Genomic DNA, 25,855 nt, shown 5'->3' on the forward strand with positions numbered 1-25,855 from the left:
CTATTAATAGAATGATATTAATAAGTCAAACACCGATTGATATCTATTAAAATCCTCATAAGCTCAAAACCTTCTTTTCAACTTGTGGCGAGTTCAAGTCTGGAGTTTCTTCCATTATTTACACCTCCTAAAATGTTCTGCTTGCTGTTGAACTGATGCTGAACTGTATGTTCGTTATATGTAAATACCACCAAGCACCAATCAAAACAAGTTCAAAACAGAGCGCCCGCTCGACCCTGATTGGTGACTTGCTGCGTGCTTGACCAGTTTTTATTCACTGATAAATAAAAGGGAACGACTGATTCCACAAAATATTTTACTTCGAATTGTAGTGAAGTTACAGTAAAAGTTTTCCCAAATTGAAATACCTCAGTAAAGTACAGATACATGAAAAAGCTACTTTAAAAAAAACATAGAAGATAGACCATATCATTTCATTGGTTTTAACCTTTATTTTCATTAAGTATACTAATAAGCGTGGCACAAATTTCAATAACAGGCTTTGAAAAAGTTTAATAATCCCTTTATTCTAATATTCTATGAATATAATACACAAAGAAAATGGCTACATATACACATTTTAACATTTCTACCATTTTTTTATTCATATCTTACAGCATTAATGACAATCACAGGTTTTTTTCTTAATGATAATTTCAACCGATGAAAACAAATAATAAAATACAATTTTATGCTTAATTAAAGATTGTTATTGTCATCAGTTCAACTCCAAATTCTAAGTAAAGTTTGACTTATCACTTATTAGGCCTGAAGATTCTGATGTCCCAGTATATTAGAAATTACAGGTAGTCCCTGAGTTACGATCTGGTTTGATTTTAGGATTTTTCGATCTTACAATGATGAAAGCAATATGGCAAAATTGGGAAAATATTTTGTTTTGTGCAGCAGGCAAATGTAGCAGCATATGTGGTACGATACGTTCTGAGATGCCTTACTCTCGCCAGCGGTCGACGGTGTTAGAGTGCATATTTTTATGCGTTATATCAACACTCTTTTTGTTCGGCTCCGCCCTCAACTCACGAACTGTCCATGTGCCCACTGCCACACACATACAATATATACTGTAAAGTTTATACATTACTGTACTGTAAATTGCTCTGTATTTTTGTTTTATTATGTACTTTAATTTGTAAAATTGTTCACAAATTACAGTATACTACCCCATACTGATACACCTTTCTTTAAGACTCCTGGGTAGGCTGGGCCATCTCAAAGTGGGATATTTTCAAGCTATGATGGGGTCATCGGAAAGCATCTCCATCCTAGGTCGGGGACTACCAGTACTTTATATTGGGTTTTTTGAGGAAAGAAGGTGCAAAACCTCAAATATTGTGTCCTCCATGAGTGTCAACGGATAACATTGTTTCCTCTCAAATTTTATCTCAGAAAACAAATCCGATGTAGTAAATAAACGTACATACTACAAGATAGCTAAATGTACAGTATTCCCAAACACCGAAGACATATGCTAAAAGGTGCTCACATTTTTATCCCCCCCATCACCCACCGAAGTTAAACAACTACTTTTTCTTTCCTTTCCTTTCCTTTTCTTATCCTTCACCAGGTGTACTTGGGACACATTTTAGACACCTGCAAATCGGAATGACAAAAGAGGTTAACTCTCTGACAAATGAAGTCTATCACATTATGAGTCACACAAAGACTTCATTTTATTGCTTCTCTCAGCAGACAGATCACAAATATACACACAAGAGAACCAGCTCTGAAGGCAGGAACACAGGCCCAGGCAATAATTTTATGTGGTAGGTTTCTGATAATAGGCAGTTTCTCCATCGTGCTACAAGTTCTTCTTTGTCTCATGTGTTTATAGGATATTTGTTTCTAGAAATTAACAGATTTCTCTAAATCTACTCCAGTCTTCCAATTTTGGAGGATTATCAATAGTTGACATCTATACTCTAGTAAAAGCTTTTTTTGTTTTGCTTTGAAACACATGCGATTACCAGAATTACTTTTTTTTTCACCAGGAAATATAATCTGTTATACATCACAGTTGTTTCGTTCTAGTATTTCAGATGGTTCGGTGTTACTTTTATTAAATGTTTGCATTACTCGCTATAATGGTTTTTCTACTTGATACTGACAGTTAACAGTAACATGCAATTAACAAATGCAATGACCATGTTTGAAATCAACTGTAGGAATTATGTGACAAATTTTGATGTAGTTTCAGTAGATTTTAGAGCAATTCGAAACGATTCGTAAGCAAGTCAGGATTGTAGATGGAATTGCATTAGCCACAGCAATCCATGTCACATGGCCTCAACATTTACAGCACTCATTGTCTCATGCTTGTCTTTCAATGGTTGTTATTGATCACGGGCCTTGTGGCCATCATAGGTACTTTCTAATATTGTGGCGTTTTTTTCATTGTTTTGTATTCTGGTATGAACATGATCGATTCTATGAAAAGGTGAACATTGCATCTTACCCATGGTTTATGTTTATTTTCCATCATTCGTGGTTGGAGAGTCCATGTAAGATGTAACCTTGAAAACTCTGCGCTGGAGTTTTTAATCTGAAGAAGACATTTGTCCTTAGTTCTGTACTTGAACAACAATTAGAGCTTTTTATTGTCTTCCTTAATATATATTTCTAAGTTTCTACACACTCACCTTCTCGAGGAAGTTCTCCATCACTGTAGCGTCTGACAAATTCTCACTGCTGTTTATCTTCATCCGCATGTATATTCTTGTTGCATTTTGATTTTGTCGGCTGTTGGTTTTGGCAGGAGTAAGAGTGGCAGGAGCAGTAGTAGGTGCAAGAGCAGTAGCGAAAGCAGTAGTAGCAGCAGTAGGAAACGTATCAGTAGCATAAGCAGCAGTAGCAGCAGTAGGAAAAGTATAAGTAGCATAAGCAGCAGTAGTATACGGAGGAAAAGTATCAGTAGCATAAGCAGCAGTAGTATACGGAGGAAAAGTATCAGTAGCAAAAGCAGCAGTAGTATAGGTAGCTGTAGCAGGAGTAGTAGGAACAGGAGTTGTAGTAGCAGGAGTTGTAGTAGCAGGAGTAGTAGGAACAGGAGTTGTAGTAGCAGGAGTAGTAGGAACAGGAGTAGTAGGAACAGGAGTAGTAGGAACAGAAGTGGTAGGAGCAGGAGTAGTAGGAACAGGAGTAGTAGCAGGAGTAGTAGGAACAGGAGTAGTAGGAACAGGAGTGGTAGTAGCAGAAGTAGTAGCAGGAGTAGTAGTAGCAATAGTAGCAGCAGCTGTAGCAGGAGTAGTAGTAACAGCAGTATTAATAACAGTAGCTGCAGCAGTACTACTTGTAGTTATACTTGAAGAAGTTGCTGTAATGAAAACTGGGGCTGAAAAGAACATAAGACATTTGCACATTACTTTCATAAATGTTAATCAGTTCAGATATAATAATTAATAATAATAATAATAATAATAATAATAATAACAAAAAACTACTACTACTATTGAAACTCGATTCTTACGCGGCTGCCGGGAAGGGACCCATTGTGATAAGAAAATAGCCAAACCTGTAGAACAAATGCATTGAACGTATTTTTACTATGGTATAATTAATTATATCATCTACTATGATATATTTGCTTATCCAATGTTTTAATCAATATTTAATCATCAATAAATTATTAAATGAATAACAGTTTACCCAATGAAAGACCCAGAGACTTTTGGGACATCTGTTGAAGACAGGGAAAGGACAATGGCTAGCCGAGGCAGCAGCAATCACATTGAATCATGTTTCAATTCGCGATGCGACATTGAAATAAAGAAAATCGAAAAACAGAACACAAGTTTAAGAAGGTTCTTACCTTGAATAGCGCAGATCAGCACAATGTCTATCTGACTATGTTACACTCGGGGCTACTGAGTTTGTTTGAGGTTTCATTTGAAAACCAAATGTACGTATAAAGGAAATGCAAATGGTTTGTACTTAAGGATATTTAATCACTATAAACCTCACGAGGCAAATAACATGCACAGTTTGTTAATCTCATTTGTATATGCTTTATTACTTAGCATTCTGACTGCGCTCTAGTATGTAGAAATTTCTAGTATGAATTTATTTTAAAAGTTTGTCTTTTATATCTGCAAATTTTTGAAGTGCTGAGAAGTTTTTGTGGTGTTTCTTGTGGTTATTAAGCTTAAAGAGAGACACGAGTGATGCAACTGCTATTTATAGCTGCTATAATGCAAGCAATCTCATTTCCACCAACTTGGCTCGCTGGCAGTTCATAACGTTAAAGGTAACTATAAACTGACAAATACTAAGACTCATTGTTTACTGATGCAGTGTATAATGTCAGAGTTGGAACTGGTAGAAAAGACTTCACATGCTTTTGTAAGAAAAATATTGCCATTTTACTGTGTTATTTTTTGCGCAAATTATGTGAAAATGAAATCAATAAACAGTGCCAGCTGTTAGCTGATCAATATGCTGGTCTTTCAGTGGTAATGGACTTTATTTTCACTTTTGATATATGAAAAAAATGAAAAAGTTGTAGTAACCATACATTTTAATAATAATAAAAATAATAATAATAATAATAATAATAATAATAGTAAAAATAATAATAACAATAATAATAATAATAATAATAATAATAAAATATTTAGACTCCTAAGTTACAATGAGACTGATTCTTGACAGTGGATAAATATATGTGAGCCACATAGGTGTTGAAATTATCATTGCTGTCATTTTAAATCACTGCCAACTCCCTTATTTTGCACTATATTTGCATCAGTGCAGGTAAAACAGTCAGTCAGGTGACACTTCATCGTCCCCAAAATCATCACTGTTGAAACTAAATGAGAGAAAGGTCTACTGAACTGTTTTGTTGTTACTATTCAATTTCCTGTGTATATATATATATATATATATATATATATATATATATATATATATATATATATATATATATATATATATATAGTTTATTTTATACCCAGTGTAATGAGTATAATAAATAGGAAGCCTATATTGGATATTTATATATTATTTCTATATTGGAAGAGCTTGTAGAGCTTAAGTTCTGTCAACTGGGTAACTTCAACTGAACCATCAGGGTTTGGCTGAATTTGGCAGTGGACTACATTACCCATTAGAGCTGGCAGGTCACACGTCATCACACGTCACACCTGTTTCTTAGTACTGCTAGTTAGCATTTCTATTTATGTTTGAGCTTCTTTGTGGGTCATTGTCAAGTTTTTGCTGATGTCTTTATGAGGAGGTGTTCTCAAAATCTTGGTACGGCTACATGTACTGTTACACACTTAAAAAAAAAAGAAAAGAAAAGAAAAGAGAGAGAAAAAGTATACATACAGTACTGTTTTTTTTAGGATGCTTTCATAATTTCTATTTTTTTTTTTATTATCAATTGAACAGAAGAAAAATCTAAATCAAATCAATATTTGATGTGAACAGCCTTTGCCTTCAAACCAGCATCTATTCTTACACTTGCAAACTTTGTACACTTGCCCAAAGTAAGGAATTTTGTCTGCTCAGAGGCAGATGTATGATCAACTAGTCATACCAAGCAGGTGCTATTTAGGATGAAACACAGTAATTAACTAAAACCGAAACAGCTGTGTAGGAGGCTTCAAACTGGGTGAGGAATAGCCAAACTCTGTTACTAAAGTGAAGTTGTGCAAGACGGTTTCATGTCACAGGTCACACACCATCGCAAGACTGAGCACAGCAACAAGACTGATAGTCCCACTGCACCAGCAAGGTCTCTCCCAGGCAAATATGTTCAAACAGACTGGGGTTTCAAGATGTGTCCTTCAAGGTATTTTAAAGAAACACAGAAACAGGTAATATTGAGGTCTGTTGGTGGAGTGGATAGTCAAGGAAATTTAATGTACCCATGCTTACTTTCCTTCGATATGGGTAGATGTCCAGCAGTGCCATCAGAAACGTATTGGAGTACATTGAGACCTAGTGAGAACCATTTACTGTCTGAATAAGTCTAGCCACAAGTGGTCTTGGTCTTAAAGCCATACTGTACATCCAAGAGTCAAGTCAAGTCAACTACAATATAGAAACAAGGCTCAACTACACATGAAAATGTAGGGAACGTGGGCAGCACATGCTCTTGAGGCATATGTGTATGTGTATGTGTGTGTGTGTGTGTGTATATGAATATACATGTATACAACACATCGAACACCAAAATAAATGGGTTACAGCATCTGAAGATTACAGTGGAGTCCCCTTCTACAGGAGGCACGTCAATGCAATGAGGTTAAAACTTTGCTCCAACACTGATTTGCATGATGTATGCGTCACTGCTAGAGAAACAGCCGACCAAGCGTAAATAACTTCAAACAGCAACGTCCGAACTGGAACTTTGTTGACCCCTTCTGTCTTTTCATATAATCCCAGATAGATTTAATGATGTTGAGATCAGGGCACAGTATTCACAGCACTGCAACGTTACAGCCTTATTCCAAAATGGAAAAAAAGTACTACCTCTCTACCTTCATCAGTGATGTAACTGTAGCCCATGACCTTTAGTTCACAAAGAGATCATAAGAGACCTGAACCTGAACAGATCTTATTCAGGAGGTGGTTTGTTCCCAGCACAGCAGTAACATTGAGGTGTTTGTAACATGTGTAATCTACAGCTGTGAGCGTACCATTCTTTGTAGTGTTACTCATCCTTACACCAGTGTCATTTTCACACTTTGCTGTTGGATGGATATTTTCAGTTTCACAGCAGGGACACAAGTTGGTTCACTCTCAGATAGTACTGAGGAGAGAGCCATCATGTCTGCTTGCTTCACAACCTTCAACACAAACGGTGTAACACGTGCTGCCAGAAGATGCAGATGATTAAAGAAGAAGCGAATAAAGGTGCAGATACATCATCCATAAATGTTTAGTATTGTAGTGTAGGGGATATGAACTCGTTCACTCAGTCAAGTGGTAAATTAGTAATGTTTTTTTTGTTTCCTCCATGTTTTTTTCACTCTGTGTGTTGTTGCTATGAGACGTGCAGCCTACCGCTTTGCCGCACTATGATTGGTTGTCACGGCCGAGCCAATCAGCATGAAGCCCGCTTCCCATCCATGTAATCCTCTGTCCCGCAGTCTCTCTGTCCCCTTCCCCCCCTAACCCCCAACACCACCACCACTTATTATTATCAGCGGGGCCTTTCCGCCTCTTTCTTTCGTTTTTTTTTTTACGCTTAGCGCGTCGCAGGCGCTCCCGGTTTGGCCGTTAATCCGCCGCGAGCGCCATGTTAATGCAGACGCGGCGAGCAATGGCGCACCGGGACCATGGCGAGGCGCAAACACGGGAGGATGAAGAGACATGTAGGGATTAGAGACGCTCGGACGGCACGGTTTTGAGAATCGGGTCGGAGAGGATCAGATCGGATTCTCGGAGCGGGTCGGAAAGGGCACTCGTGTCCTCGGCGGAACGGTGCGTAAATTTTGCGCGTCGCTAAAGACGCGTCGGTGCGTCCATCCATTTCTTTTCTTTTTTTTTTTCTTTATGGCCTCGGAAATACTACAAGAAATATTTCTGCAGATTTGGGTTGGTCGTAATTTGCTTATTGTTATAGTCGCGCGCGCCTTTGATGGACGTGCGCTCTGTTGGATGATGATGATGATGGTGATGATGGTAGTGATGATGATGAAGACGGGCTCGCTCATTCTTTGCCTTCTTGTGACATTTGCACCACAGATCATCCGAACCAACAGTTCGTAGTAATAAAACATGGCTGCTTTATTGAGCTGCCCTTCACGTGAAATGAGCTGCACGTGCACACACGCGCGCACAAATAATTCATGCAAATCTCCGGCTTAATAATAACTATGCATAATGCATATGCACAAATCCGGACCCTTGCATAGTTATTATTATTTTAGTTTTGCATGATTATTTTTTGTTTTGCATCTTTTTTGCAGGCTGCAAGACTAAATTCTTCTTGTTTGTCCTGTTGTTCATGTAGATGGCTGTGGCCGAACGTGTCAAGAACAGCATCCTTCCCCAGGTAACTCTCTTTTTTTAAAGTACGGTATTGTGTGGTTTGTTTCTTATATCTGCGTCAGTTTGTGGGTCAACCTGCTGCATCAGCTCTGAGATTCCCAGGCTAGTAGATCACCAGATCACCCTGCTGATCTCTGCAGATTGAGCGAGCATTAAATCTTGGAGTGAATTAAGCATTTGCACGAGACTGTATGGCACAAAATGTAATAAATAAAAATCTGAAATTGTTCATGGTTTCATTTATTGCTTTATCACTTTTTCACACAATTTTCCATACGAAACCATTTTTAAAACATATCTTCATGGAGCTGGCTTTGTGCACAGGGAACAGGTTCTGGTCTCCTAGTTCTGGTGAGGGGAAAATTTAATGTGAATTTCTTACTTGGATAAATAAAGTCATCTATCTATCTATCTATCTATCTATCTATCTATCTATCTATCTATCTATCTATCTATCTATCTGCACAGTACATGCATGTCTATGTTTATGCGCATGTCAGAAAAAAGAAAAAGCAGTGCATAAACGCTAAGATTTTGGATTTATTCTCACATCATAATTTACCAACATTAATAAAATATAGTATTTGTATATGGAATTGTATAAGTTGCAGAATGTTAACATCAAATGGATCTTTTAAAATCAGGATAAAATCAAAATAAGGAGGGAAACATTTAATACAAATGATATAAAGAAGTGTATCTCAGTATTAAGCAATACAAGGATGATGCATAAATATTCATAGATGTAAAAAAAAAAAAAAAAAAAAAAAAGATTGTTTATGAGATTTCAACAGAATAATTGCTCTGCCTATAGTATCTGATGATCCTCCAGGTCTTCCTCAGGTATCTTCTAGTCGTAATGTCCTTACTGGACGGGTGGATTCTCTTATCAGAGAATGATAACTGATGCGCAGGACAGTTTTTTTTTTTTTTTTTTTTTACAGTTACAGCGTAAAGTACAACTTGAGGATTCTGGGGTGCATACAGGTTGCCTGAAGTTGCAGATACACACTTGTGAATTCCTCATGACAATTTTGTTATGTAGGTGAAATTCTTAGTGTTGTGGACACAAGGGAATTAAAAGCTGCTGACAGTCTTTACTGCAGCTCTATCTATCTATCTATCTATCTATCTATCTATCTATCTATCTATCTATCTATCTATCTATCTATCTATCTATCTATCTATCTATCTATCTATATCACAATGTTGCAGGTTTAGGCCAGGTATAAGTCAAAATACACAGTAATAGGAGGTGTATATAAATAAATTCATAGTCTATGAGTTAAAGAGGAGCAAAAGTAATTCTCCTTTTGAAATTCATATTTTTTCCTTCAAGTAAGACTTTTTTCCTTCATAAGGTTTCTGTAATATTGATCAAACAAAAGCATGAATTATTAAACATTATATTTATATAATATATATATATATATTATTAAATCTTGAATGTGGGCTGCTTCCAAAGCTACATACTACTAAGCTAAATACAGTATATTGACAAAGGTGCACTTTTTGAACATCCTATTTCACATTTTGTCTCAATCTGTTCCTATAATAACCTTCTGGGAAGATGTTCCATCGGATTTTGGAGCGTGCTTGTGGAGATTTGTGCTCCTTTAGATACAAGGGTGTTAATCAAGTCAGGTACTAATGTAGGTGAGGTGAGGAGGCCTGGAGTACATTCAGCATTTCACTTACTCCCAAAGGTGTCTGATAGTTGTGTTTCTAGCTCTATAGCAGGAGATCTTCCACTTCAAACCATGTGAAACATAGCTTCATGGAGATGGCTTTGTCATTGTCATGCTGGAACAGGTTTGGGTCTCCTGGTTCAAATGAATGCAAACTGATGTTATTGGGTGCAATTGTATGTGTAAGATCTTTGGGGAAGAATCACAGATAGGTACTTAGCCATGTTATTAATCAATCCCACAATATGTTCTCCCATGAGAAGCATTACTATAACGCAGAAATGGGAAGATCTTACATTCAACTACTTTAGTGAGCCTTTAGCAGGACATCAGCATCAAAAGACCTCCACTGTAGGCTTTAAATCTTGCTCCAAAACCAAATACTGTAGTAGGTCAACACTGTATTTCCAGATTCCAATGATACTATGGTATAGGTAACACATAGCTACAATATTGACATAGGAGTGGGACACAGGTTCCCACACCTGCTGCTTGAATTTTTCAGAAGGCTGATAGTTAGCTGTTTGGTTGAATCGAGTGTGGAGTGTACACATCTAGATGTTGCCAGGAGAACATCTAGAACCTACATGCAATCTAGAGATGTGACCAATTCAACAGATAATATGTTCAGCAAACTTTAGTACATCAGAAAAAGCCACATTCACTTGATATTTAAAGTAAAATACAGATGCTTGGCACCCTAATCACATCTACTGTAAGGTAAATAATTATGCAAAATTCTGCGTCAATGTTTTTCTACACAAAAAATCATTACCATTTTATTTATGACTCCGATCAGAGAAAAAGGTGGAATAAATGCTAAATATAGTATTTGGCTCGGCTTGTATGCACTATCATAACATTTCAAAAACACATTTGCATTAAAAAAAAAAAAAAAACATGAGCATGGAGACTATTTGTGAGATCGTTGTGAAACTAAAGTCCTCTTGTCTCTCAGAAGTCCTGATTGCAAGAAGGAGGCTCATCAGCCACTGTTGCCACGGCAGCTGTCGTGGAGGAAGAGAAGGAGCGGCTGTTGCGGTGGCGTCACGCTCTGCTGGAGGGGATGGAGTACCACAGCACGGGAACCCTGCCGCTCCTGGGCAGCCCGCGCTACTGTCCCGGTGCCAACAGTGCCAGCGGGTATCTCTGCCAAACAGGCCACTGCTGCGGGGAGACCGGCTGCTGCACCTATTACTACGAGCTGTGGTGTGAGTGCAGTTTATATTTACACTTCACACCTATTAGACACAGCGAACAGACAATGCCAGTCGACGAGGCTCCCAGACGGAGTCCATATTTTCACCAGACGTCCTTTCTCGCTAAACACGGACGTATTTGAAAATGTACCAGGAGGATATTTTCGCGGGTAAATACGTCAACGCATAAATAACAGTAATGCTCAGATTAGATTTGGGACGTGCTTTAATAGGAGTCAGCCTACTCAAATTCTGTCATTGCTCATTTTCATGAGAGTTCACGGAAATGTAAAAAAAAAGTTCATGTGACACATTTAAGCTATTTTAATAACAAAGCCGCAATCGGCCCACTCTTAATGAGTGCTTCTATTTATTCCGAGTGAAAAGGCCTTCCATCATCCAGCTTTCATTTACAGCATATTCCTCGTCAAAAGTGACACATTGTCTGGAAAAAATCCACCCTAAATGACTTGAATGTTAATCTCCACAATCAAACTTTAACAGCGTCAAGGTTGAAATGTGTAGTTTTAACTTGTTGCATTGACATTTCTTTTCACCTTCCTATATTACCCACAGTGTTCGACTTACTGCAGCTTGTGGGGCTGTAGGATTCTGGGATTCATGAACATTTTGCTTGTCACTACTCGATTCATACCAGAAACACGATTTGTAAATCGCAAATGCATCTGCTTTCTGTCTGAAGTATGTTGAAAAAATTTGCAGCAGTTTCTGGTATTAATAATACTGTTTTTTTGTTAGTTTTTTTATATTAAACTCTAAACGATACACAACAATGCCTGGTGAAATTAAAAAGAAACAACAGTTACATATAATAAAATATGTCATATGTAAATATTAATAATACTGTTGACCACCGGTGACTCTCTTGATGTTAATACAATCAATACAATTACAATATACATATCAAATTTATTAAAAAGAAAATTTGTATTCAATTGTTTAGACCCTATTTTTGGGAATACAGATTTTTGTTGGTGTGCATGTTCTTTACATTTAATAATTCATTTTCTAAAGATATGTTTTACCTGAGTGTAATTTTAGTCCACTTTTACAAATGTCTGCACACAAGATATTTATTTATTTATTCATTCAATTAATTCCTTCCATCCTCCATTCATTTATTCACTCCTCGGGATTGTCAGGAATTTCTCCTTTTTAACAGAATTCTTGAACGTAAAAAGGTTGGCAATGACAGGAAATGGCAGCATTTTTCGCACATGCGCAGTAGAAATCGTGTTTCTGTTACGGATTGAGTAGTGACATTGCTCAAAAAGTTTCGCCTCCAAAGCCTCAACCCATGGATTCATAGCCTGGACTGTAATTGTCTTGTATAGCTGCATTGCAGTCATTAGGTCTTTCACCTCATCGTTCTCCCATTGAAAGCCACTGTAACAGTGCCAGTGATATGGGCTGCAGCGAAGTAAAGAATGCACATTTGTAAGAAATAGTGTGATCTTCCTGGCCAAACAAGTTAGCTAACATTTTCTAATAGTAACTTAGTACACAAGTACAACAGCTCAGCGAGAATGTCCCAGCGAGACTGCTAAGATACTCTCTTAGTTCGCGATGCAAACATTTTGTTAACACAACATTAAACTAATTGGTGTGATTGGGCAGAGAACATGTTAATTCAATCCTGATACCTTTTCAATCCATGAGCTGTATTGTGTTGTGTACTTCAGATTTAGCGTATCAGGTTATTAGCTAGAAAGCAAAAGAGCACTTGTTAGGAAACGGGGGTCAGAGGGCAGCCATGATATAGGGGACTTGGCAATAGCTTGGCAATATCAGGGCTTTAACCCCAACCCATCCAGTCAGTAACTATAGACCTTAATCACTGAGCTACCACTTTTCTGTTACTGATGATAGCACTGATGAGTATCCAAGTTGCTAGCATAGTGCTTGGGCAAATAAAATATAAACCTGGTGGTTAGCATGATAAATAGTACGAAAGACGAATTATCAGTTTGTTGGGCAGGCAGTAAGATACTGTTTTTTATTGCAAGATGTTCAGGAAAATCAGGAAAACCTTAAACTATAAAGGCCTATAAACAATGCAGAAAGGCTTTGCACAAAGCTCTGGTTACAATGCGCTGAACTGGAGACTCCTGCCAATAAAAAACATAAAGTTTGAAGAAATCAGGTCTTTTGTTCTACAATCCATTACATACAATACATACAACTACTGGTCATTTTTACACTTACAGTAGATTAGGTCAAGAGTACACCATTAAAGTCCCTGGTAGTTGTAACAATAGATATATACCCTATTAGAAGTGTTTTGTATTAGAATATTATCAAACTTATAGTTGATTTTAACAAAATATTTGCAAGGGAAAAGTTGGTACTAATAGTATATCTGGATCCCGAGGTGATGGCAGGAAACCTGTACATACATAACTCGGTTACGGCACTGGAAATGGTGAATTCTGTGGCGAATCACTTTAGAAACGAAATTAGCAGAATGCAGTTTGGGGGCTTCGGTTTTCCTGTCAGCGTATGTTATATCTGCTGTTTGTGTGTGTGTGTGTGTGTGTGCGTGTGTGTTGCAGGGTTTTGGCTCTTATGGAGTGTATTGATCCTGTTCAGCTGCTGCTGTGCGTATCGGCATCGCCAGGCTAAACAGAGAGTGCAGCAGCAGCAGAGACAGCGAGAGATCAACCTAATGGCCTACCATGGAGCCTGCAGCTACCCGTCCTCCATGCTGGACCTCAGTACACACTCTTTTCTTTCTCATTCGCTTCTCTTGGGCTCTGTCTCAAAGGCTAGATGTCATCTCTAACTAGTCATTGCTAAATTCCTGACTGGGCATTTATTTCTTATACATAAATTGATTTTGGTTCCAGAATAAGCATCTATGTTTGCAAACAATTTCATGTGGATACCAAAAATCAAACCACCCAAACTCTGGCATTTGGGACATATGCATCACATTGCCTGTCTTTGCTTACTTCCAGTCAGTGATGCTAGACATCACCTTTCTTGTTTAATTTGCAGGTTTCCTTGCGTCACTCAAACTGCCATCCTATGAGGAAGTAGCAGCACAGCCCAGCACCCCACCCCCTCCCTACAGCTCGGTGGCTTACCCGCGAGGCTCAGCCCACCCAGGTCCAAGTCACATGCTGTCCTCGCAGAGCTCTGACAACTACACCAGCTGCTCCTGCGACTCCTGCTGCCCGTCTTCGCCCTGTAGCTCCTCCCCTTCCTCCGCCCAGCTCACAGACGAAACTGACACAAGCCACACCTCCACGCCATCTCACAGCGAAGCAGTACCCATTAACTCCGGACATGCCGCAGAGCGCCACCTTGAGACTCTTTCGACGCCGCCTCTTAATGACCCTCTCCCCACTTCCTCGGGAGGAATGATGGTGGACTTGCCAGACTCTGCCCCCCTAGACTGCAATGGCAACAGGACTGTTAAAACAGTCACTCATCCGACAGTTAGCAACAACAACGGGATCAGTGATGCTGAAGAAAGTGCTAACTCAAACAAAACCTGTAACGTGACTCAAACTAGTAACTCGAATGACGTTCATAACTGCAGCATCAATGAAAGCACTAATGTACCTCAGAGTAACAATGATATTAGCAGCAAGGGTCGAACGTCCAACCTCAGTCCTACCAGAGACGATAAAACCACCGACTTCGTCGACCTCTTTAATCCACCCAGCAATATTATTCAAAACACTCAAAAATCGTATCCCCCAATCGCCATCCCGTCATCCTCTCCTCCATCCTGTTCCCCCTTGTCGCCAACCTCTCCTTCTCTCCCTCCACCTTTATCCCCAATCTCTGATCCACTAGGCGCCATCTCCGAGCAGCAGACCTCTCCTGTGCAGTGGGTGGAGCCAATGCAGACACACAATTCAACCCCTTACAGACATTCCAAACCTGCATCTTTTTCACCTGACTTTCTGGAGCCGGAGCGGCGCGATTCGGCGGTCTGCGACCTTGATGTGGACCAAACGCACTTTCAGCAGCGACGCCTTACCGGAGACTCTGGGATTGAGGTTTGCCGTTGCCGGATCAACCACGAGGGGGAGGAAGAGGAAGAGGAGGAGGAAGATGACGAGGAAGAGGACGAGAGAAATCGTTTAGAGGACAAGCCCAGTCCTGTGACAAGCAATGATTTTCACGACAGTGCCAACTGCTCCATCCGTGCCCAGCTTTCCCCTTCCGAGCTCGGGGACACGTGCGGGTCGGGCACCACCACTCCGGTGCACAGCGACGCGGTTGTTATAGCCATGGAAACTGTTTGACTGACAGACAGGCTGTTGAAATCCGGGGCACGTGAGCCGTGCGTCAGCGGTGCCGAGAGAGCCTTCGGCTACGCAAAAGGGTATTGCCATTTAGTCTGAGTTCTAAACTAGGCGTGCTGTTGCATTAGGACTGACGTCGTAGGGTGGTGAAAACGTGAAACTCTTACTTAATAGCATAGCATAGGAAGGTCTCTCCAGCTCTTCCTCGTCCTCTTTCTCCCTCTCATTGTCTCTTTGTCTGTCGTAGGATAAATGTCCTCGGTTCTCCAGCGCTTAAGAAGAAGCCTGTTTTGTGCCGACAGAGAGACTGATGTTTGAGCCACACACTCGGGCCTAATCCACAGACACACACACACACACACACACACACACACACACACACTCATGTACACTGAAACACAGTAAACTTTGTGTATGACACTATCTGGGACGGAGACATGGTGGTCCCTCTGTGAACACTTCTGTACTCAGTAGCACATGCAACAACCAACTTTCCTTTTACATCTCTCTCTTTCTCTCTCTCTCTCTCCGTCTCCCTAGTTCTTTCTCGATCTCTCTCGCCCTCTTTCTTGTTTCTCGCCATCATAGTTCCTGGCGCAGAATTCGAGATCTAGTCTGTTCTGTTGCTGTGTTGTACATGTCGATAGATTACAAAGTTGCTTGAACAGTAAACATGCAATAACACACTCTAACACACACTCTAACACACACACACACATCTGTCCTGGGTTCCTCTGGGTAATGTAGTTCACACTAGGTCAGGCAGCCATTTTGTGCTTGGTGTTATCTGGAGCTTATCACCTGAATGTAGGTTCACGCAAGCACATACATACACACACACACACACACACACACACATATATATATATGCCTGTGTATATATATATATATATATATATATATATATATATATATATATATATATATATATATATATATATATATATATACACCAGACTGCATTCTTCTTGTTTTCCCAGAGTTTCAGAATACCAGCTTGGCCAAAACAAATGCTGCACCTCAACCATGGAAAAAGAAAAGAAAAACCTCAGGACATCTTTTTTTTTTTTCGTTTGTTACTTTTGTTCTTAATTTTTTTTTTATTATCACTTTCTTCAGTCTAAATGGGGAAAACACAGAAACAGCATTGCTCATTGGTGACAAAAGCAGCCTAAAGACTCTTCAAACTGCTGAAGATAAATATTAATACCAGAAATACACGTAATAATATATATATATATATATATATGTAGGTGCAGATTATATATATATATATATATATATATATATATATATATATATATATATATATATATATATATATATATATGCGCTCTGTGAAATAATATATTTTCTAAGCATGCCATGTCATTTGGAGTGCAGCGCTAGAAGCCGGTGTGTGTGTACAAAAAAATAATCTGTAATCTGCGGCTGAGAGATTGTGTGTGTGTCGACTCTTGTGTTACTATGGCATCAGTACCGAGTTACACTTAGATTACTATGGCGTTCCCATGGTGATGCCGTGGCGTTTCTATGACAACTTTCTTTAGTCTGAGCAATAGAGTATGTTTGATGTCCCTGTGAGGTTGTGAAAAGGTGTGAAAATGTTATTACAAATGACTTTACCACTAAACAAGTCAACAAAATTTTCTGACTTTGAGGTTTTTTTGTGTGTGTATTGCAAAAAATACTTAAAAAACTTTAAAAAAAAATTATAATAAAATAATTGTGTACTTTTTTCCCAACACTAATCCTGATCCTTACAGGATTTGATAATCCACCATTTTTACTTATTTTTCTACATATTTTTCATAGATTTTTAGCCCAAATTTTGCCTAAGAGTAGTATTAAATTTTTTTTTCATTATGAAGAAATATTACTTAAAAGATCCCTTTTCAGTCAAAAAATATATTTACCTACAGGCCTACATGATTTCCTTGCATGCTATACTGACCTTCTATTTTTGAGTGAAGTTCAAACCTGAAAACACATTGAATAAACAAGAATACACTTGACATCGCCACGGATGTCATTGCTTACTGCTCAGTGACGCGGTTTTACTGTGACCGTGTAGCGTTTTGGTTGAAGCACCACTCCAGAACGGCCATGCAGGTCCGGCAGGGAAGCTCCCCAAGGGACGCTAAAATGAAACTTTTGCAGGAGACAGCTGAGGAACAGGAAGAGCTCGATCCGGGCCAATGATTCCCCCACACACACTCTGGGCCCTGCCCCAAATGGAAGGTAACTGGGGGGAGTTATCCTCTTACCCATGCCATCCAGGAACCTGTCTGAGAATGGCCAAGGAAATTAGAACAGTTCTAGTTAACTGGTGACTCCAGAGCCAAGGCCAGGGATCATTTATGAGCAGCAATATATATAGGGGTGTAATGGTACCTGTATTCATATTCACACACGGCTTTTGGTTTTAACGTGCGAAACATAATTAAAATCTGAGTTCCCTCAGGAACGTATTACGTGGCAGACTGCAAGTTTGTTTAGTCTCCACCTGGGACTTTGAGTGCATTTTTTATTATTAAACAAAAAAAAAAAAAAAACACATCAATGCTAGAAGTATAAAAAAGGAAACTAGAGTTAGCGCAGTGTCTCTCTAACAGAAATAAGATTTGCTTTGCACATGAATGAAAATGCTAAAGAATCCATAGCGCTATTGTTAGCCGCTAACCAGGAAGTAGCTTGCGGCTAATTCCTTTGCGTTTTATGTCCAGCTTCAAGAATTTCTATTAAGGAGAAAATCCTGACAATTCCTCATATCAAGGGAATGGATGGATCAAGAATGAAAGAAATGATGACATCTGTTAAAGAATGCTGAAATAAGCAGAACAGTTAAGTAGAACATATCCATAGAAAATTTTAATTAAATTAATGCAATTCACTTTTTTATTAAATTGAATTGCATTAATTTGATCTATTCAATTAATTTTTTTTTTTATATTATACAAAAAATGTTTATATTGTATAAGGAAGTCAGGTGTGGTAGAGAAGTATGTGAGGGTGGTGCAGGACATGTGCAGTGTGACAGCAGTGAAGTCTGCAGCAGGAATGACAGACTGGTTCTAAATGGAGGTTGGACTGCATCAAGAATCAGCTCTGAGCCCTTTCCTGTTTGCAGTGGTGATGGACAGGTTGACAGACAAAGTCAGACAGTAGACTTCATGGACTATGATGTTTGCGGATGATATTGTGATTTGTGGTGATAGTAGTGAGCAGGTTGATAAGAGCCTGGAGAGGTGGAGGTACGTGCTGGAGAGAACGGGAACGAAAGGCAGTAGGAGTAAGACAGAGTACATGTGTGTGAATGAGAGGGAGGGCAGTGGAGTGGTGAGACCTGCTGTGTTTTATGGTATAGAGACAGTGGCAGTGACTAAAAGACAGGAGGTGGAGCTGGAGGAAGCAGAGCTGAAGATGTTGAGATTTTCATTGGGATTGATGACGATGGACAGGATCAGAAACAAGTTTATAGAGGGACAGCGCATGTAGGACGTTTTGGAAACAGAGAGTGAGGCGTGATTGAGATGGTTTGGACATGGAGTATATTGATAGAATAATGCTGAGGATGGAGCCACCAGGAAGGTGGAAAAGGAAGGCCAAGGAGGAGGTTTTTGAAGGGGGTGAAGGAAGACATGTAGGTAGTTAATTTCAAAAGAGGCAGATGTAGAGGAAAGGGGGGTGTGTGAAGACAGATGATCCGCTGTGGCCCCCTAATGGGAGCAGCCGAAAGAAGAAGAAGAAGAAGAAGAAAAAATATTATTTTATAAACATAAAAATAAATGTAAATAATTAACCATGCAGGCATTTTATTTTTAAATTGATTTAAAAATGTAAACTTTTGATGTTCACAAATGTTAATAATAATAAACTGCGTTAATAAAAATGACTTAAAAACCAAGTTGCAAACCGAACCCTGAATTTTGTGTACTGTTACACCCCCAATTTATATATAAAGTCAGCTACAATGACTTAGGGCATGAATTGCAATGAACACTTGTATGTTAACATTCCCATCTGTGAACAGCTGATAACCTCAGCAATGAAGACACCTAGATAAGGATGGGTTCCTCTCAAGGTTTTTTCTTCATATTATATTAGGGTTTTCGCCTGCCACTTTAAAATAAATTTGTAATTTATTAATTTATCTAAAGCTGCTTTGAGACAATGTACATTTTTAAAAATGCTATAAAAAATATATAGAATTTAATTAAAGACGAGCGAATACACAATGTATAAATATAGCATACATAATACTATTGATAACCTTTAATAAACACAAATAATGAGTTATTCACACTAAATTGAATGAAACAATGCTAAATTATGCAATTTCTGCTGACCTCAGAATGACAGGCTACTGTAAACATTTAATAACTTTCTCAGTAACGTGAGCTGTGTGTACCTGGTCTGAATTGATCTGGTTGTTCCCAGTGTTTTGGGTCGTGGTGGATTGCCCAGATGTTCACCAAGACTCTCGTTCCTTTAGGAACATCATGACCTCCTAAACTGCAAAAGGCAGGAGATTTGGCTGTTTCTGAGATTTGACAGTGAATATTCTTTTACATAAAATAATTCACTAGCACTAGTGTTGCTTAGCATACAGCTCTGGACAATTTTTAAAAATCAATTTAATAAAATAATGCCTGGCTCTCATAGGATTTCAAGAAATGCCAGAATCTGGTCATTTCCAAGTTCATAAGTTTTAAATGTCTAACAAATTTGTAATTTCTGAGAATTGAAACTTTGCTGTATTCATGCAGTATTTTGTTTCTAATGTTAGCGATCAGATTTAGATTTGCATTCCAGTCGTATCTATAATCTTTGCATCACCATGGTAACCAGAAGTTGGTCCTCTTTGGTGGCACTACTGGTCTCTGCAGCATTGCCATGGTTACCTTGTGTCCTGCATAGCAACATGAGGGATGAGGATAGGACTGGCAGGGCGAATTCTCATAACCTCGCACAACACACTCTCCAGGAATGGCAAACCCGTCCTGTCACTCAAAGAAGGGCGTCGCTCTCTGCCCACACACTCATCCAGCTCAGCGTGAAGACGTTCTTGCACCTTCAGCAGAGCGGTAAGAATGTAGTGTTTTTAGAATACATGTTTCAACATTGTGTTTATGAGCTGTGTTCAAGTGCGTTTTTATACTTCTGGATAGTGCAGTAAGAAGGCTATAGTCCAGAGTAATGTAGTGGATGTTGTCTCCACACCGGCTCCAAATGCTTCAGCTGCTGTCATCAAAATGTGATCGTCTGTCACACCATCCTTACCACCTGACCCACTCAGGAGAGCATCTAGGAGGTCACGTGGTTCCCCGGGTGTGAAAGTCATCTGCCAGGATTGATGCAATTGAAGTTAAGACATATTATGATTTTGATTGAATACCAACAGAAGTCAATTTTCTCACAAAAACATCAAACAAAATAAACACAAACAAGTACTGATTTGTGTGGTCCAAGCATCCTTTGCAAATGGTAGCCCTAATGGCCAGTTTTTCCAAAATACCTAGAAAACTAAGTTACTTGGAGACTGTAGTTGGACTTTATTTGTAAGATACTGTTCTTGTTTCCTGACATTTTCTCATTGCTAACCCAGTAAAAAGTTTTCATGCTTCAAGGAGGTAAATATACACCAGTTATCACAGTTCCCTACATTAAAGCGATTAAAAATAACATAATTCCAACTTTCCACTTGCCAGTTAAATCAAGCAGTAATCATCAGAAATCCAATTACAGGAAATCCTATTACAAGGATGCAATCTACCAAATTTCAACTTGATTGGACTTGTACTGTAGTTTCAATGAACCCCCTGTTTAATGGATAAACTTAAAATCCTTTCCAGGAAACACTTTTTAAGTTTTGTACAAATTTATGAGTTATATCGGTTGACTAAAGTTGGATTGTAAAAGGAAAATGACAAACAGTTCTGGAAAAATATCTCTAATTGCCCAAATGTGTGGGTGACAGTTTATGTTTCACCTTGTGCTCCTCCAGTTTTGTGGTGAGTAATTTGTCTCTGATGAACACACACTGTCTCAGTTTGGCCAAGTCCTTATTGGGAAAAATCTGTGAAAATATGTACAAAATATCCATTTTGAAATCACTTCAAAAATTACACAATGAGGGATTTAAAAAACAAACAAACATAAAAACCCAATATATATAAAAGCCCTGACTTTTTTCTTAGAAGGAATTTGTTGAAAACAGCTCTACACAAGTTCCACACAAATCTCGATATTACAGTGAGTTAAAAGTACATGTAAATTAAGCTACAAACCTGTAACCAAGGAAATATATCCACCAGGTTTCCACGAGCAATGGTCTGCACAATACCATCATTATAATCTATGACCTGCTGGAGCTCAGGGTCGTGAGGCTCATAGGTCGACCCAAAAACCAGCCTGCATACCACGTTAGTTACGGCTCGCATAAGGATCGGACCCATATCCACAGCCTGACCCCTGCAGGCCTGCAGGTCCGAACACAGGTTATCTGCAGCATCTAATACTGCAAACACAAAAAACATGATGTGGTTCAATATTTTTTTACCTCTGGCAAGTTTAATCGCGTTTTTTTTATAATATAATCATATTACTAAATGTACTGAGGTAGCTAATTATAATTAACACTAGCTAATATGTGGCTTGTTTTAGTATCTAGCTAATATGTTGGCTTGTGGACATAATAATACAATTTAGAAATAACTTCATATTTGCAGCTAGATACTAAGTTAGCTTGTTTGCTAGCTAATGTTCTATATATAGTTACGTTTTTTTCAAGCTTCTTTGAAGTCTTAGCTAGGTTAAATTGTTAGCATAAAGTTTATTCAGCTAGTTTTTCTTACTCTTTTCTGTTGAAATACGTTTTAACATAGCCCACTGCTAGCAGTTTTTTAAATAGACACTTATACAACATTTCTCTGTAAATATTAACTCAATTCTGATTGGTCAGATGCCATTGACGATATACTGTGGCAGAAGCTCTGACAGAAATTTGACTGCAAATCAAAGATTTATATCTACAGTGTATGAACAAAAGTTTCTAGACACCCATTGATGTGTACTTTTTGAACATCCCAGTTCACATTAAGTTCCTATTTGCTCTTATAAAAACCTGATGTTCCACTAGATTTTGGAGTGTGCTTGTGGAGGTTTGAGCTCATTCAGAAACAAGGGTTTTAAAAAAAGTCAGGTACTGATGGAGGTGAGTTGAGGAGGCCTGGGGTGCAGTCAGCATTTCAATTCATCCCAAAGGTGTTCGATAGGTTTAAGTTTGAAAGCTCTATAGCAGGAGATCTTCCACTTCAATCCAGGTTTGGGTCCCATAGTTCAGGTGAGTGGAAAATTTGATTTTATTGCATGCAATAGTTTTACACAATTTCTGTGTAAGATCTTTGGGGAAGAATCAATTATGGCTGGAAAAGTCAGGTACTTGCATCCATGTTATTATTCTGTGCCACAATACAGTATGTTCTCCCACATATCTACCCATGTTTTCCATTAGGAGGTTATTTAATGGGATTTCTTAGGACATTACATGTAACAATTTATGACCATTGGATAAATAATTAGACACATAATTGTTAACATGATTGTTCTAGGAGGTTCAGGTTTCATTCCTTACACAATACTATTAATGAATAATTAAGTATGTTATAAGAAATACATGATGTACAATTAAATGTGTAGAAATTTTCTCATTCTGTGTGTGTGTGTGTGCATGTGTGTGTGTGTCAGAGGTGGCAAAAGTACACACATCCTTCACTTAAGTAGAAGTACAGATACTAATGTTTTAAAATCTTTTGGTAAAAGTTGAAGTACTTAATTTTAGCTTAAGTTAAAGTAAAAAAGTTTTGGTCCTGACATGTACTTAAGTAAAAAGTAACCATTACTACAACCTGTTTTAGGTAACGCTGGTAACTGGACCTCACATCATATTAATATTAGGGCTATCAATCGATCACAAATATTTCATCGTGATTAATTGCATGATTGTCATGAGTTAACTCACGATTAATTGCAACCTTATTGCACATTTTTATCTGTTCTAAATGTACCTTAAATTAATACGTTTCAGATTTTTAATACTCATAATAAACATGGGCATCGATAAATATTGATACTTTATGCAAATGTATGTTAATTATTAATGAAACCAAACTCAACATAGAGCATCGAGGCAAAATATTCTTGTAAATGTTTTAAAGTAATTATGGTGTTTTATATTACGTTAATCATCAGGACACCAAGCGGAACCTTTGCTATGTTTCCACAAGGACGGTTAATGAGGTGCTTTTCAAGTTTTCTATTTATATATGTATTATGGCTGTGAGGCCAGTATTCACTGAGATTCCGGTTGTTTAATTTGTGTCTGGGAATAGAGATGACAGAGACACCAGTGGTAGATTGCCGCACAATGACAGGAAATAGGTGGTTAAGCTGAAAACGGCGTCCAATGAGAAGAAAAAATAGACATGTTACCAAATAGATTCAAACTAAAGCATTGAGTCTGGTTTGAAAATGCAAGAAATAGAGAGTACAGATATTTGTGTAAAAATTTAATTTATGGAAATAAAAAGTTAAAGTTAAAAAAGTTAAATAGTGAAGTAAAGTAACTGACACCAGTTAAGTAAAGTAACATGGGATTTGTATTGTTCCAACCTCTGCTGTGTGTGTGTGTGTGTGTGTGTGTGTGTGTGTGTGTGTGTGTGTGTGTGTGTGTGTGTGTTTATACCAATAGTCTGGAGCTTGCTGGAGCCCTCCCCAAACAGTGCAAAGGAGGACTGCACTAGTCTGCGGTGAGTCCTCCACAGTGTGTTGTAGTCTGCAAACGCAATATCCTTCCCTCCACGAGTCAGCACGTCTGTGGTAACCTTGAAGGAGGACAAGGTTTCACGGGATGATGATTTGTGTGTGTTTTGGTGATGTTATGTTTGTGTAGACAGTAGGGCAGTGTTTACTTGGTGGTAAAAAATGTAGAACTAAGGTCATTGTTGTATATTTTTGTTTTTATCTTAGATGTAAAATCTACTGCTGTACTAAATTGAAATTGAAAATTTAGTTTTATTATTCATTCAGCAATATGATGAATATATGATTATAAATATGAATATGAATGACTTCGGTAATACATACTTTATAACTTACAGTGCATTTTCCTCTGCATTATAAAGATCCATGTACATCTTAAATGCTTACTTTTCTCAAGTTTGTATGTTTATGAACACCCGATTTAGAATTTATTTTTGGATAGAAATAGAAATGGTTATAAAAATGTTATAAAATGCTTTTGAGCTCTGTAAGTGGGGAGTGGTAGCTCAGTGGTTAAGGTGCTGGGTTACTGATCGGAAGGTTGGGGGTTCAAGCCCCGGTATGGGCCCTTGAGCAAGGCCCTTAACCCTTTGTGCTCTAGGGGTGGTGTATCATGGCCGACCCTGCGCACTGACTCCAGCCTCTGAGCAAGCTGGGATATATGAAGAACGAATTTCACGGTGCTGTAATGTATATGTGACAAATAAAGGCTATTCTTCTATAATGAGCAGAACTTACCAATATTCACTTACAATTGATGCTATACTTTTCTAAGTCTTTCTTGTACAGACCGCAAAGAGTATTATCTGTATAGTGCCTTTAACTACAGACGAAGAAGCTTTACAAAAATCACAAAGGAGATTTGGAGCCCTAATACACAAAGGTGGAGGTGAAGAGAAAAGGGAATCTGTCATCTTCTAGTGGGATTATAAATAATTTTATCATACAGATGTTGAACAAAGACATGGAGCACTATGTGTTTTTTCAGCACAAGCTGATTGTCCTGGGATAAGCACAAGAAAATGAGTATGATTCAGGGAGCAGAGTATTAATTTACACTATTTACATTTACTCTTGTTCAATTTTACTCAGGAAATCATTTTGATTTGTACTTTGTATGGTATAATTTCCCAAAACTCACCACAAACAAAGCCATTCTGTGAACTTTAAAAAGCTCCAAGCAACAATACTTTGTGCTCACCATTTTGGGCCGTCCGGCGAAGTCTTTGCCCCTGTGCAGCAGCACATCTTTGGCCAACGTCACTTCGCTCACCACCAGCGTGTAATGCGGCCCCATGTAGAGGCTGAAGAGCGACCCGTATCTGATGGCCAGCTTGGAAAAAAACAGATGTGGAGGAAGAGGTGAGCGCAGGTGCAGCAGGCTGCCTAGGATGGGAACGCTTGGCAAACACGGCATCGCCGTGACACCTCCGGAAATCTGGCGCCATCCCAGAGTGCACTTCAACATAAAATAAAGCAATAAAACAGCAATGCAGAACAGTGTCAGAGTATCAGTAGTGCTGAGAATGCTGTCCATGATGACTCTGTATATGTGGATCAAGTGTATAGATATCAATGTGTAGAGAGTCTGTGTGGAATGAGGAAATCAAGGCTCCAGCTCACAGCATTTATGATGCAGAAAGAGGTGGGATATTTGCACAGCCTTGGTCAGGGGTTAAAGGTCACGGAGACCCTGAGGGCCACTGAACTGATAATAAATCTGCTAATGTGGTCTAATTACAAGAAGTTATGTAAATACATGAACATATCAGTGTAAAAAAAAAAGCTTGCATACATACATACATACATACATACATACATACATACATAAAAATGAATTGATACATAATAT

At 38.5% G+C, this 25,855-nt stretch overlaps 2 protein-coding genes and 2 long non-coding RNA genes across 7 annotated transcripts; 1 reads left to right on the plus strand and 3 right to left on the minus strand.

The window, feature by feature from the left end:
- Window positions 1-430: 430 nt before the first annotated feature.
- LOC124399173 lies at window positions 431-3,061 on the minus strand. The gene is made up of 3 exons (XR_006928182.1): window positions 2,658-3,061; window positions 2,474-2,560; window positions 431-1,611 (listed from the first exon to the last, which is right to left on the minus strand). It is a non-coding gene; the product is annotated as an uncharacterized LOC124399173 (long non-coding RNA).
- Window positions 3,062-3,200: 139 nt separating this feature from the next.
- LOC124398695 lies at window positions 3,201-3,855 on the minus strand. The gene is made up of 4 exons (XR_006928100.1): window positions 3,827-3,855; window positions 3,664-3,694; window positions 3,485-3,529; window positions 3,201-3,349 (listed from the first exon to the last, which is right to left on the minus strand). It is a non-coding gene; the product is annotated as an uncharacterized LOC124398695 (long non-coding RNA).
- Window positions 3,856-7,122: 3,267 nt separating this feature from the next.
- Window positions 7,123-16,020, plus strand: si:ch73-290k24.6 (regulator of G-protein signaling 3). Of its 3 annotated transcripts, none has more exons than XM_046869584.1 (5): window positions 7,123-7,443; window positions 7,976-8,017; window positions 10,660-10,912; window positions 13,474-13,635; window positions 13,919-16,020. In XM_046869584.1, the coding sequence occupies exons 3-5, from the start codon at window positions 10,768-10,770 to the stop codon at window positions 15,178-15,180; spliced, it is 1,569 nt and encodes a 522-aa protein (XP_046725540.1). In that variant the 5' UTR covers window positions 7,123-7,443; window positions 7,976-8,017; window positions 10,660-10,767; the 3' UTR covers window positions 15,181-16,020. The 3 variants fall into 3 exon arrangements, with proteins under 3 accessions (XP_046725540.1, XP_046725541.1, XP_046725539.1); XM_046869585.1 differs by having other exon boundaries at window positions 10,663-10,912; XM_046869583.1 differs by lacking the exons at window positions 7,123-7,443; window positions 7,976-8,017; window positions 10,660-10,912 and having other exon boundaries at window positions 10,924-13,635; window positions 13,919-16,019.
- Window positions 16,021-16,283: 263 nt separating this feature from the next.
- Window positions 16,284-25,600, minus strand: LOC124398983 (steroid 17-alpha-hydroxylase/17,20 lyase). Of its 2 annotated transcripts, none has more exons than XM_046869587.1 (8): window positions 25,205-25,600; window positions 23,927-24,065; window positions 21,471-21,700; window positions 21,173-21,259; window positions 20,342-20,524; window positions 20,085-20,254; window positions 19,592-19,695; window positions 16,284-17,468 (listed from the first exon to the last, which is right to left on the minus strand). In XM_046869587.1, exons 1-8 carry the CDS (start codon window positions 25,538-25,540, stop codon window positions 17,224-17,226), a joined length of 1,494 nt encoding a protein of 497 aa, XP_046725543.1. In that variant the 5' UTR covers window positions 25,541-25,600; the 3' UTR covers window positions 16,284-17,223. The 2 variants fall into 2 exon arrangements, 1 of the variants encoding a protein (XP_046725543.1); XR_006928154.1 differs by having other exon boundaries at window positions 17,433-17,468; window positions 19,592-19,690.
- Window positions 25,601-25,855: the final 255 nt, after the last annotated feature.

This window comes from Silurus meridionalis, chromosome 16 (genome assembly GCF_014805685.1).
Source record: "Silurus meridionalis isolate SWU-2019-XX chromosome 16, ASM1480568v1, whole genome shotgun sequence".
Taxonomy (NCBI): Eukaryota; Metazoa; Chordata; class Actinopteri; order Siluriformes; family Siluridae; genus Silurus; species Silurus meridionalis.